Source organism: Cydia splendana, chromosome 10 (genome assembly GCF_910591565.1).
Source record: "Cydia splendana chromosome 10, ilCydSple1.2, whole genome shotgun sequence".
NCBI lineage: Eukaryota > Metazoa > Arthropoda > Insecta > Lepidoptera > Tortricidae > Cydia > Cydia splendana.
Genome location: NC_085969.1, coordinates 5844449 through 5859106, shown reverse-complemented (window position 1 = coordinate 5859106; position 14658 = coordinate 5844449). Strand labels below are relative to the sequence as shown.

At 38.9% G+C, this 14658-nt stretch overlaps 2 protein-coding genes across 2 annotated transcripts; one reads left to right on the top strand and one right to left on the bottom strand.

Moving 5' to 3' along the window:
* Positions 1 to 285: 285 nt before the first annotated feature.
* Positions 286 to 2948, bottom strand: LOC134794136 (lipoma-preferred partner homolog). The gene is made up of 3 exons (XM_063765842.1): positions 2067 to 2948; positions 989 to 1224; positions 286 to 572 (listed from the first exon to the last, which is right to left on the bottom strand). The coding sequence occupies exons 1-3, from the start codon at positions 2847 to 2849 to the stop codon at positions 332 to 334; spliced, it is 1260 nt and encodes a 419-aa protein (XP_063621912.1). The 5' UTR covers positions 2850 to 2948; the 3' UTR covers positions 286 to 331.
* Positions 2949 to 9967: 7019 nt separating this feature from the next.
* Positions 9968 to 13687, top strand: LOC134794552 (uncharacterized). The gene is made up of 6 exons (XM_063766361.1): positions 9968 to 10121; positions 10277 to 10533; positions 10626 to 10716; positions 11147 to 11588; positions 11955 to 12088; positions 13478 to 13687. Exons 3-6 carry the CDS (start codon positions 10666 to 10668, stop codon positions 13685 to 13687), a joined length of 837 nt encoding a protein of 278 aa, XP_063622431.1. The 5' UTR covers positions 9968 to 10121; positions 10277 to 10533; positions 10626 to 10665.
* The last annotated feature ends 971 nt before the right edge of the window (positions 13688 to 14658 follow it).

The window sequence follows — 14658 nt, the reverse complement described above, 5'->3', positions numbered from 1 at the left end:
CGCGATAGATCCTGTATACGCTTAGCATTGCATTCCCTATACAGGTGGCCATCAAGTTAGGTAGCAGCTAGCCTCAACCTTTCTGCCCGGAACCATAGACAAAGGAAAGCAACTCTACTTAATTCTCTTTGTCGGAACACAGGGAAAATCCGCAGTCTTTGCAGTAACAGTAGGCCTAGCACATGATTGGTGCGACAGTATCTCGCGGCGAGACAGACTACCCGTCTTTTTCTATGTTAATTAAAGCGGGACAGGTAGTCTATCTCGCCGCGAGATACTATCGCGCCAATCATGTGCTAGCCCGGCTGGCGCTGAAAGATCTACTAGCAAACTAGTTGATATTCCGCGACAGGTCCTGTATGCGCTTCGCATTACATTCCCTACAATACAGGTGATCATCAAGTGGGTAGCAGCCCCTACCCTCTTGTCTAGAGCATAATGAAGACCCACAGTCTTCGCAGGAGTAGCAGGCGATGTGGAAGCTCTTGTCTAGAGCGACGATGCGGACGGTTTCTTCGGCGCCGCCTTCGGGCACGATCGGCTCGCGGCAGAGCGCGCAGCGTGGCGCGTACCTGAAACGGAGAATATTTTGATTCATAATTCATCCGATTAGGGGAAATACGACGGCAATAGTTGCGACGTCTATTACATTGGTTACTGATTTAAAAGGAAAAGGTTATATGAAAAGTGTGGGGCAGCGGAACTAAAAGCTATGATGCCTCAGCCAAAACGTGATGTGGCAAAAACATGAACTTTTGTGGGGCTACATCTACATGTACGTGTATGTGGGAAGTAACAACGGCATTCTGGGCGTGATCGTGAACTGTTATTTTCGATTGAAATTTTAATATTTTTTTTATTTACCTATTTATTATTTTAACTGTGTACGTCATTTTAATGTAATATGGATCATTTATTCTATCTGCAATAAAAATTAATTAATTGAATTAATGTATCCTGTCAGACTGAGAATGATCTTTAAACTTACCTTTTATGGAAGTCCTCTATGCAGTGTATGCGGTTAACAGCGTCAACTGTGAAGGGGATCCCGTCCAGGCTCTTATGGCACGCCACACAGGTAAAGCAGCGTGGGTGGTATGGCTTGCCCGTGGCCCGAAGCATGCGGTCGAGGATAGGGTCACCGCACACACAGCACTTCTCTAGAGTGGCCAGGTAGTCCCGCTCGCAGAGGGCCTTGCCCTGGACGGCGTAGAATGGTCGACCCTGAAATGAATTGTTTCGTAATTATAAAACTGTGTCCTTGTCTTTAGCACGGGGTGTGGTATAGGGCCACCACACGGCTCTCTACAATATGTCAAGAACGCACACTCATCTTTTTTTGGTCATATCATGTGGTCTAAAAGCATGATCTAGAAAGGCAGATTATCTTGGGTCAAGTGGATGATAAGCGTGCGCGAGGAAAATCACCCACGAGATGGTCTGATGTGCAGTGCATGACTAGGGCTGCCATCTCTAAATTCGCCGAACCTGGACAAAGACTTAAAAAAACCCGGACATTTGGCGTAAATCGCATTTTTTCCTCAGACATCTATTTATATGGTAAATAATTAAATTCAATAAGGTGTTTCCTCATATAAAGTGTCCGGGTTTTCCCAGGGGCACCTTTTGAAAACCCCCCGGACAGCCTCCAAACTAGGTCAAATCCGGGGAAACTCAGACAAATGGCAGCCCTATGCATGACCTATATGGCTTATATTTGCACACTATGGAGACAGAGCATACATGGTCGCAATCCTCAGCATTGACAGACTGAGGAAGAAGTGGTATAGGGTCTTGCATTTAATTGAAATCATTTATTTCAGGCAATAGTCCCATATAGTCTTAGTAGGTAGGACTTGCTATGACTCACACCATAGGAATCCAGATTAATTGAATTTCCCTTTATGAAAGTCCTTTATGCACTATATGTTAAGTGTATATTTATATTTTGTATTGAATATGTTGCATTGTTATTAATTTACTTTTAAGTATCTAAAATTATTAACTTAGGCATCCCCTTGGTCAGTATTACTCTAAAATTATGAGATTAGGTAATTCAAACTTGCCTGTAAATTGATACCACACTGATGGCAGCAGAAGCATTTTATGTGGTATATCCTCTCCATGGCTGTACACCCAGTAGTCTCGCCCATGATCTTGCCCCCGCACCGGAAGCAGTTACCACAGTACAACTCATCATCCGGCTCCGGTGTTGGCTCTGGTGCAGTCCCGACGTAACCACCATATAAGGATGTTCCAGATAACTGACTACATGGTCTAGGATTGATCGGTTCATATAGAGACTCATATGTTGAGGATGTTTGCGAACCGCCATACGTGGAAAAGTCTTGTGCGTTCACTGAAGCCGAGGACGGGGGGTAAGCCGAACCGGGGCGACGTAATTCACTATAGTTGGACTGTGCACCAACATCGCTTATTCTAGAAACTTCAGACCTCGCGTCTCTGTCGCCGTATATGCTCTCAGAGTTCCGCTGCATCGGAATGTTTGAGTAGACGTGATTAGTACCACCCGGTGGCAATAAATTGCTGTATAGGAACACATCGCCGCTCTTCACTCGCGCTGTATTCCTCACGATACAGCTCTTTACGGGCACTAGATTAGAGTAGGTTGAGCTCGTACGGCTCCCATACTCTAGTCTCGATGAGTAGGAAGGCTCGCAGGCCGACTTCACCATACAACTCTGAGGTATTTGCGGCTGCGGCACCTTATTTTTTTTGGGTGGAATCGAAGGTTTCATTTTGGCAGCATTTATGTCGTCCTGGAGCTTTGCGTCCAATTCGTTCGCGTAGATCCGTAAGTCTGCTAACTGTTTATCCAGGGTATTCATTTTGAAAACTTTTTATTCACCTTTATAATGATATTTGATTATTTCCCTCTAGCGAAAATCGTTACCTCTCGCGAAACACAATGCAAAACTGACAATTGTGGATGTATGTTGCCATTATCCACGGACCTAGAGAGTAAACCGGACAGAGTACATTAGCCAAAAAGTGTGTCCACATGAGAAGTCAAGGTGGGCCGTTGCATCTCTTTCTAATTAGGGTGACCATAAGTCATATGTACGTGGGATATTAGGATAACATTGAATATATAGTTTGGCCAGGATCTTTTCTTATTCGTGCATAGTTATAGAGAATCATACTGTATTTTCGCTGTACTAGTATTATGGCCTGAAAAGGGATGGATATAGTTTTTTTTCTCTTCTGTAAAACGCTTCACACAATCTTAGGTACTTAATTTAGTTGTTCTAAAAGCTGTTGCTAATAGGCGTACTGGACCACGAACATGGTGGATCGTCAGGAATGTGGTCCGCCGTAACGTCTGTCTAGAACACGGGTATGAGTGAGAGCATAAATTGTCACTGGAGCATAAATTAAATTATAAAAAATAAATATCATTTATTATCAGGCGACTAAGGCCGATAGATACATACCTCAAGCCCCCTCCAGACTATGCGCGTGAATCGCGGGCGAAGCCGCGAACGCGAGTGTGGAGTCGATTTCGCTGTCTGCGAAAATCGACTCCACACTCGCGTTCGCGGCTTCGCTTGCGATTCACGCGCATAGTCTGGAGGGGGCTTTACAAACTAACATACGTACAATAGTAAAAATCTTACAAGCTAAAAATTATTTCGGCGTCACCGAAAACCATAAACACCGAAGTTCGCAAATTGCGAGCATCTTTCTCTGTCACTGTAATTACTCCTTTATAGGAATAAAAGAGAAAGATGCCCGTAATTTGCGAACTTCGGTGTTCACGGTGGTAGGCCATCTGTGCGAAAAGAGAAGAGTCGTGAAATGTAAAGAAACTAGTGATGTGCCGTTCCCAGTAAATTTTCCAAAGAGGGTAAGCCCTCATTCGCACGAGCGCTTTTTCAACGCGCGTTAAAAAAGCATTTGAATGAAACAAATGGGAATATGTGTATTTGTTCACACGATGGTGGTGGCGCTTTTTATCAGACCTTGTTTTTTTTTTTCGACTTTAAGCGTTAAATCGAATTTAGCGTGTGGACGGATTCAACCCCTTTTGTAACGCGCGTTGAAAAAGCGCTCGTGCGTATGAGGGCTAAATTCCCAGTAACGTTTCTGGCCGCGTAGCCAAGATGCCGATCGCTTACGCTCCGTAGCGATCGAAACGCAACTGTCACTGTCGCACCAATATGGAAGAGTGATAGAGAGACATAATGCTTTTCGTTGTCGAAGCGATAGCGATTGTAACCTTGGCTAGGCCGGCTGGTATCGTCCCAAAAGTCAGTAAATTACTATAAACTTCTATTTTTCTTTTATTATCTATGTGTTTTTTTATTATTATAACAATTTATAAATGTGTCTGTAATGTTTAAGGACTTTGGATTTCAATTTTTGCAATTATTTATTATGTATTGGCTCTCATTTCACCAATTTAAACATGCCGAAATAAATACATACCTATTTATGAAAACTTACGTTTAAGTACGTAATAAGAATTGTGTAAAACCATAAAGGAAGTGGTAAAACTGGTTCTCATCGTGCCGACATCATGGTCACCCTAATGAGTTTGACAATGCCTAACTTGTATTTTTATCGTAAAATGTAATAATTGTGGCTTCCTTGTGAAACGATATTACACAATTAGAAATTATTTCACTCCCACAACCTTTAACGCAACATTTCTTCACCATTTTTAAGAAATTTTGCATTCACGTGTTTTGAAAATATGTCATCGGGTTAGGGATACCAATTAATATTCAAACTTACTACTACAATGTCTACCATATCAAAATTAGTGTTTTTTATTGTTGTGCACATGCTTGGTTAAATCAGTTAATAATATTGACATCATAATTATTCACAAATTTCCTAAAAGATATCAGAACCGCACTCTAAATATAGCACTTAAATAATATAAGAAGGTATTTAATTTCAGTAGTATATTGATATAAATACTACCACAATGGTATATTTTTAACATTGGCAACATGTGCGAGTGAGACACCGCGGCCCACCTTTGCTATCTCAAGTGGACCGTTTTCTCTGTACTGGTACGAACGCCTTTCTGGCTCGGTGATAAGGTTCAATTTAGTATGGCAAAAAAAGTGACAGTTCACTCCTTCTTATAACTCCGTGCCATTATCACATTATCACAGCACAGAATAAGTAATAGTACTTACTGTCCATTATTGACTCAAGTTTTTAGTACTCGAGCTAGACTTTATGATACTATTGTCAGGTCGAGCATTGTCATGCCGTGCATTAACATAGCCTAATCGGCCGCCTTGGTCATTTTCACAGTAAACAAAACTCATGTGTCGAAGTTAAGTGCGACAGAGAGAAAACAAAAAGTTGCGGCGACAAAGAAGCTCGTGCGCGCCTACTCTAATAGCCGGTTTAGACTCTCGCACGAGCCACGAGACGAGCCGCGAGCCGCGCCACAAGACGCGAGTGTGAACGGTAGGCTCGTGACTCGTCTCGCGGCTCGGCTCGCGCTCGCCTGGCTCGCGTGGAGGAGCGGTTTTTTGGGCACGAGTCAAAGGGGCACGCGCGGGACGCGCGCTTGCGTTCACACTCGCGTTCGACTTGTCATTCGATTATAAACCTTATGCCGTGCCGTTAGTGTTTAAAATATATTAGCACGACGAGCTTACGAGCCATGAGACGAGCCTCGAGCCGAGCCACGAGGCGAGAGTGTAATCATTAGCTCGACAGGCTCATGCGCTCAAGGCCACTCGAGGCGAGCCACGAGACGCGCCGCGAGACGAGCCGCGAGCCGAGAGTCTAATGCCGGCTACATACGTAACGATAAATCGTTGCGATAAAACTGTGCAGTCCGACTGTGCGATAAATCGAACGTTCCTAGTGCCTCCACACGCCTCCGATATCGGAGCCGATCATCAGTTCTCCGCAAAGCTCATCAGAAACAACATGTCATCCACAATGGCACTGCTTTGGAGTTAGATTTATGATTTCTCTATTATACAGATGTATAATGTAGGTAAAGCCATACAATTAAATAAAATTATAGTATGAGCGTAGGAAAACATGAAAAATCCCGTAAGTACATAAATAAGTTTTTGCCAAAAATTTCATTTTTGGTACAAGCTTTTATTGCTGACTGTACTTTTCTTACAACAGACAACTAATACTCATCAAGACAATTATAAAAACCCCTAACACTATTAGGTTGCGTTGTTTCATCACAGAGTTCCTATGGCCACCTCCTGTCTCCATCCTCAGATCAGCTCAATGGTGCCATAATATTGGATTGTCATCCGATTTATACATGCAAATTACAAATACAATGCAAATACAAAAAAAAATCAGCTCAATCGGAAACCGGGAAGTGGATCAAATTTAACTTGCTAGATTTGATTACAGACCGACAAACAGACAGACAACAGTCAGGTGAAACTAAATAAAAGCTTGCAAAAACAGCGACTACGAACAGAGAACCCTACTATCGGGTCACTGGCACTAAATGCAGTACCGTCTTGACCATAAGGGCACACGGGGCCCGTGCACACAGGGCCCCGTTCCTCAGGGGGCCCCGAAGGATAGACAGTAACAGTATATATATTTGATTACACATAATAAATGTTAGTTTAATTCACTTTCTTTACTTTCCAAATTCTAAAGTTTATTTTTTTCATTAATGTACTTACTTGAATAATAGGTAACCCACGTGCGCACACAAGCGAGCGACGTGAAATACTGCCGAAATGAACGGTCGCCATCCACACGCAACGATAAAACTGTGCAGTTCGCTTCGACAACGATTTTTCTGATATAATTTGCAACTGCCACCGATCAACGATTTATCGTAACGATTTGTCATACACACGGTTCGATTTATCTGCACAGTCGGACTGCACAGAGGGGCTACCGCGAAAACCGAAATTCGCAAATTGCGGGGATCTTACTCTTTTACTCCAATGAAGGCGTAATTAGAGTGACAGAGAAAAATGCCCGCAATTGACGATTTTCGGTATTGGCGGTAGCCCTACAGTTTTATCGCAACGATTTATCGTTACGTATGTAGCCGGCATATTCAAAACCAAAAAAAGTAAGACAATGTTGCCACTGCAATAATTTGTTTGTAATAGTAAGGCCCCATTCGCACGACAGCTTAAAAAGCGTTGCGTTAAAACCCGACGTTGGCGCTTTTTTACCGTTTCCAATATTTGTGTTCATATGAACGCTTAAAAATCACTTGTGAGTCGTACTGCCACGTACGCATCTCAGCAAAGCCATACTTTATTTGCTATTACGACGTATTATTTGAATATAGCTTGAATATTTCAGGAATTTGTAAGCATAAGTTGACATTTTTAAGGTGAAACTAATAATAATCTTGACGATTAACACCAAAAATTGACACTTGACAGCCAACTGACAGCAGCGCCGGCGCTTTTTCAACGCTTGTGAGAACAGATACACGGATTTCCGTATGGTCTATTCAATTTGACGCCAACGCTCAACGCCGAAAATCGAACAGTGCTCGATAAAAAAGCGCCGCGCTTAAAAACCGCCTTCGTGTGAATACATACATGGTTATCCATTTGTGTCATTCAAACGCTTTTTTAACGCGCGTTGAAAAAGCTGCCGTGCGAACGGGGCCTAAATTCCTTTTGATAAAATAATCACGCTAAGATAATTTATTTATTAAAGCAGATCTTGTCAGTAGAAAAAGGCGGCAAATTTGAAAAATGTAGGCGCGACGGGATATCATCCCATAGAAAATTAGAATTTCGCACCTTATTTTACTGACAAGATTTGCTTGACCAGCTTTAGTAATTTTACTCCTACGATTTAAAAAAGTACTTTTATTTACTTATTTTTATATAAATACAAGACGCGCTAGTAAAAAGTGGCAACATTTTCTTACTTTGTTTCTCGGCTTTGTTTGGTCTTGAATTACGTTTTGCAGTAGATATGATGTTGTATTAAGGCCGTAACACACTATCGCACCGCACCGCGACCTTGGTGCGTCGCACCCATAAGTGAGAGCGAGGAAGAGATATCTGTTTACCGCTCTCAGTTATGGGTGCGACGCACCAAGGTCGCGGAACAGTGCGATAGTGTGTTAGCACTATTACACTATCAGGTCAGGTCGAGCATTATTATGGCTGTGTATTGTTTTGCTTCAACCATGCAAAGCTTAAGCCCCCTCCTCACTCGTGCGCGAATCGCGGCGCGAAGCCGCGAACGCGAGTGTGGCGTCGATTTTCGCAGACAGCGAAATCGACTCCACACTCACGTTCGCGGCTTCGCCCGCGATTCACGCGCATAGCCTGGAGGGGGCTTTAGCTGTTAGTAGGTTAGTACAAAGAGAACATAACTCTCATAGTATTCATAGTTGTAGTGAATTGTCTGGCCAGACAAGGAAAAGTTTGGACTTAATTAAGACATTTTAACTTTCGCGTTTTGAACACATATTAACTCACATTTATAGACGGGTCTAACGAATTTTATTCAATTACCTTGATTTATGTGTGGATATTGTGAGTGTTGCGTGTTGGACTATTGACAATAATTAACATTATGTGTAGTGGGTGGTTTGAAAATGTGATGTCTACCCCAAACTTTTCCATACACTTTTCGTCGGGTAGTTGCACAAATCTCTGTTTTGACATTTTGCTGGGACATTAGTCAGCCGTGACCACGACCAGTGAAACATGTGTCGAAACGTCGGTAGGTAACACAAGGTAATTTAATAAAATTCGCGTTAGACCCGTCTATAAATGTGAGTTAATATTAATTAAGACAGTAAATAAGGAAAACTTTTAATCCATGTGTCGCCATCTAACTGATGTGAAGTGAAGTAGGTAGATTTAAAACTTATAAATATATACCACTGAAGATCAAAATTAGTAAGGTGAGTTTTTATTCCTTATTTCATTCTCATAACAATAAAATTACTAATTCACTTACATGTACATCTCTATTTTAAAACTGGTTATTATATGACTGTATCATATTAAATTATAATTATATGTTGTACGCATGTGCCTACAGCGAGAAAAAGAACTTGTCAACGTTTAAATGAACACGATTGAGCCTTCTACAAATTACAAAATTTGGTTGTAGGTACCTAATTATCGTTAGCCAGTTTTCGTTTCACGAGATTCACGACGATTTCAACAGATAACTATCTATGTCTTTATTAGTACCTAATATTGAGAAAAAAAATAAGTTTATCTTCTAATATGATCCTTTTATTCCTAAGATAAAGTTTGCCAATAAAAAATAAAAAATTTAACTTACCTATAACAAAAATATTGTACGGTTGAAAAAAAAAACTTAAAGTTGAAGGCCTCTATTTTCGGTAAAATAATTGTACCTATGGCGCAAGAACGTTAAGGTACTTAATAATATGCTTTTCACCACACCAGTTCGAATAGGTTTACTTTGCACTTAAATAACTGATAGGAAAGTTGCATTTTATTCACATGTGAGGCAAAGTAATCAAATGCAAATTTTGAGTTATTTTCTTATGTTTGCTGGTAGAATTTACTTATAAATGATGATTTTGGATGACAAATATTTATAAACATTCATTTGAATTTGATTTGGTCTGATTTTGTTTGATATTTTACATTTAATATTTGCTTCGGGTTGGTGTGGTGAAAAATTTTGTGTTTCACTCGGGGGCAAATTTTGTTTAACCCCCCGTGCTTTGAAACCCTCGCAACGCTCAAGATTCCATGTTTCGAAACATTCGCTACGCTCGTGGTTCAATTTTGGAATCTTTCGCTTGCTCGTGTATCAATATTAGCACAAGCGGTTAAATAACAACTTTGCCCCCTTGTAAAACAAATAACTATTTTGTTCTTGTAATTGATGCTGCTTTAATGTTTAAATTGTGTAATTATTGGTTGTTTTTCTATTCTTGTATGTAAATCTAAGAAGCAAGAAAACATTATTATATCAATATTTTTTATAATTTCATTTTCTATTCATGATACAGATGTCAACGACCGAATCAGATAATAAAGCTACCATACTAGATTATCTAAATGAGGACTGCTGGATGGCAGTGCTTAGCTATATACCTGTTAAATATGTCATACAGTCAGAAAGAGTCAGTCACCGATGGCAAGAATTGGTTTTGAAGTATTTGCGACGTAAGTACGAATGAGAAAATTAAGTGGCTTTTCACCTCAGCGGTAGGAACAAAATTGTACTTTGCCGCCCGAAAACAGGGAGCAAAATCAAATCAAATTTAAGTTAGTATGTTTTGTGTGTATGTGCTATGTGTCATTTGGTACTTAATTTACAGGTCTCCGAATTGCTATTCGGCATCCTCTGAACTGGTTATCATTTTGTGATGACGACTACGGTTTGAATGGAGCTTACGGGAATTATTATTTAGGTGATAATGAAGTAGTTGTCGTTCTCAATAAAAGAGCAGCCGATTATTTATCGTTCGCACGTTGGACCAGCAAACTTGGCGCATCTGTTGTAAGCACTTACTGTACTACCATTCACAATATGGAAACAATAGGAGAAAACTGTCCTAATCTTGAAACTCTCGAGGTAATTATAAAGTATCTTAATATGTACTCTTCGTGGACATGGTTATTGCGAGTTTTCAGTTGGAGTATTAAATTACCATTTTGCTTTTACAGATATTCCGAGAATCAGAAGAAAACTTACCAACCATTCATCATGAAAAACTTCAAGTGGTTACGGAGACTATATTTCAAAAAATATAATTGTGTAAGTATTTATAGATGTGGTCTACCTATACCTATAGATTTGCTTCTATAATATAATCGAATCGTTACGTCTTCATTCACCTAAACCAGATTCTGACTTGATCGAGTTTGGTAAGTTGGTATAGTACGTACCCATACTTATAGAGTTAGACCAACACAAGTCTGCAACAATTTTGATAGCACACGCAGTGCAAGTGTTATTTATACCTCATAATTTCATAGAAGACGTTTAAAATAATATAATACTTGCACTGCGTGTGCTATCAAAATCGTTGCAGACTTGTCTTGCTCTAAGTAACTCTATTATCGTGGTTTTGAGATCTAGTACTAGAGAGGTATTGTGAAGTTAGCAACTGTTTGTTTTATCCATTATGTTTTATCCACATTACCTTATTTTAAAGTCCTTAAACTAATCTAAGTATTTATTACAGGTCTCAGACGTATATATCAGTAGTTTTATAGCAAACAATTCCGTGTTAGAAGAATTGGAAATAAACAATAATGAAATCGTGACTGGTAAATGTTTGCTCAACATCAAATCGGCAGCGTTGAAATCCCTGATGTTCAATAAATGTAGAAAATTGAAAATGTGCAATTTGCTCGCCACTGCTAGCCGTCACAATCTGACAAAGCTGGAGTTCATTGATGTTCCTTATAATATATATGAAGATATACATTTAATCCTGAATAAATTGCCAAATTTAGAGCGTGTATTAGATGAAGTTATAAATTGCGATCATTTTTTCGAAGCTGTTTGTCGTCTGAGCAAGTTGAAGTTTCTTGTTGTAATGTATGAGGCGACGGATACGAATTTGGAAGACGTGACGAGGTGCTGTAAGGATTTAACAATTTTGGAGCTCGGAGATTGTCCTAGTGAGTATGATACAAATATAGTCATTTCATTCCAACATAAAAAAATTGAGGACGCTTTCGCCTTTATGATAGAAAAAAAATACCATGTTTAGAATCAAATAACATCAATCTAAGCTGTGAATGTAGTATAAGTATGTGGTATCTGTTTTAGCATACCATTTTATCAAATACTAGCGACCCGCCCCTCCTCAAGAATCACTCTATTGATAGCTGAAAACCGCATAAAAATCCATTCAGTAGTTTTTGAGTTTATGCGAATATACACACATACAAACAGACAGACGCGGCGGGGGACTTTGTTTTATAAGGTGTTAGTGATATTATGAGATCAACTTTTTTCTTACTTACCATGTTTTTATGTCACAGCCGTGTCATCTCGTGGAATGGGGGCGGTGATCCGTAACGTGGGAGCGCGTATCACCAGGCTGGGCATACCCAAGAGCGAATATCTGGAGGATGACGATGTGATTGCCTGCGTACGCGAATGCCCTAATCTCATGGTAACCTGGGCCTCAAGCTATAGAAATTTACAACATACTTTACCTGCGCAACTCCCTTTTTAACTTTTATTTTTTTTATTTATTTATTTAAAATTTAAGTCAGGCAACAAGGCCCATATTACAAATACCTTACAGACTAACATACATATATATTTTATAAACTTAAAAAACTAAACACTATTTATGCGACAAAACTATTTATGTGAGTTTTTATTTATGAGGGCATGAGCTGCATTACTTGCATGTGTTGTGCCAATTACTAAATTACAATATGTTTGAGATCAATATTATTGATTTATCCATTTTATTATCATATGTACTTATCTTTCCTCGCATCATACATTATAGAGGTAAAATATTGTCTGATATATGCCAACCCATTGTAATAGCACTATTTTAAAATTTCGTCAGTGGTTCAGAATTGCTTACTTTCTGTATCACAAAAACCTAAGATCAATGTGGCCAAATCAATCTGCCGGCGTACACTAGCGCGGTTTTCTAATTTCATCGAGAAGCGATTGCATTTAGTTCTAGCAGTCTATCCGGTTCAATTCAATTCAATATCTTTAATGTCAAAAAACACATGTCAAAATATACAATAGGTACACAATAAAATTAAAAATACATAATCTACACAAATTTAAAAGGAATATATACAAATGTCAGAGTACAAAGAACCATTAATTTGGCAAAGGACCATTTGGTTCCAAGGACCATTATGAATTATACGTTGTTTACTTAATTTTCGGAAACTATGAAAATTGTATGAAAAATACAAGTACATATGTCAAAAATTGAGAGACTAATATTGACACGAGTGTTTTTTACATGTCAGAGCGGAACATATTTCGAATTCTATTTGCAACAATACTTTTTTACGTTTACGACAAAAGAGGTTGCGGACGTTGCGTTGCGGTACCGTAATGGCAAAGACATATGTAACTTCGTATAAGATGAATATTCTAAAGTCTAAGGAAAAATCGTGCCTCGGAAATCAAGAAAAAGTCATTCTCGGATAGATGACGCACACACCTTTAGCCTATGCTCGGCTAGATGGCGTGACGACACCGTTTCATATTTAACAATTTTAACACATTGATATCAGTAAATGAACATGGGTCAAAATTATATAAAAATAATAAAATCATTTATCCATATATATAAATTTTTTTGATAATTTTATACGTTTTCGTTTTGAGTTTTAGTCGTGTGTCGATAGATGGCAGTAAATTTACTGTGACTACAAAATTTACTATGACAGGAACCCTCTATACTATCTATTCTCTTTGGTAATGGTACGCTGTCGCTGTCATTTAAAAAGAAAAGTTATGTAGGGAATTCCCCCGGTCAGATTTTGCCAAATAAATTTTAGTATTGTATTTGTCACAGTTCTTGGACTTGAGTGGGTGCTTGCGTCTGAGAGAGGGTATGCTGCGTGGGGCTGATGAAGCACGACACCTCATGCGCGCCCAGCGTTCGCTGAAACTGGTCGTTGAAGATACATTCCTGCATTTTGATGAAGATACGGTATTTTATCAAGTTATTTTATGTTATCAAGCAGTAACAGGGTTGGGCAGTATTTCAATTACATGTATTTGAAATACATTTTTGTATTTTGTATTTGTATTTCAAATACTACATGGAAAAGTATTTTGTATTTGGTATTTCAAATGCTGCACTCACGTGTATTTTGTATTTCAAATACTTCAAGCATCAAAATACATTTCTACAAAATACATTTTACTAAATTCTATAATCCTAAAATGGAACGTTTATTTAAATATAATATACGACTTGTACGAGGGCAAATACAATGCGCGAGCTATTCTGCGCGGAACTTTTCGTCAACAGCCAGGGTATAGGGTCATTGCAGTAGTTTCCGTCCATGCTCTAGTTTTAGACCACTTGACGGATTAGCAAATAATATATTTCATTTTTAATTTACTACTTGCGAAATATAATTTTGATATGTAGACAGATATATATATATATATTGTTTCGACATTAAGGAAATCAGTCCAAATTTGTGCAGCAATGTAGGTTTATATTCAAATTTCGTCAAGTGGACGTAAACTAGAGCTGGACGAAAACTAGCGCAATGACCCTATAAGTTTTTAGGAAAGGATATACGTTAAAAACCGGACAAGTGCGAGTCGGACTCGCCCACCGAGGGTTCCGTGCTTTTTAGTATTTGTTGTTATAGCGGCAACAGAAATACATCATCTGTGAAAATTTCAACTGCCTATTAGCTATCACGGTTCATGAGATACAGCCTGGTGACAGACACAAAAAAATTAAAGGTATTTTGTATTTGAAATACATTATTTTAAACATTGTAATTTGTATTTTGTATCTCAAATACCCGTCACCAAAGTAATTTGTATTTGGTATTTCAAATACTTTATAAAATGTATTTTGTAATTTGTATTTGAAATACGTGGAAGCCAGTATTTTGCCCAACCCTGACTGCAGTAACAAGTTAAAATAAATATACCGATAGAGTCCCAAAGTCCCAATACATTCTTTGACTCTTATCTTTTCGCACAGACTTTAACGAGTAAAAGTTTTCC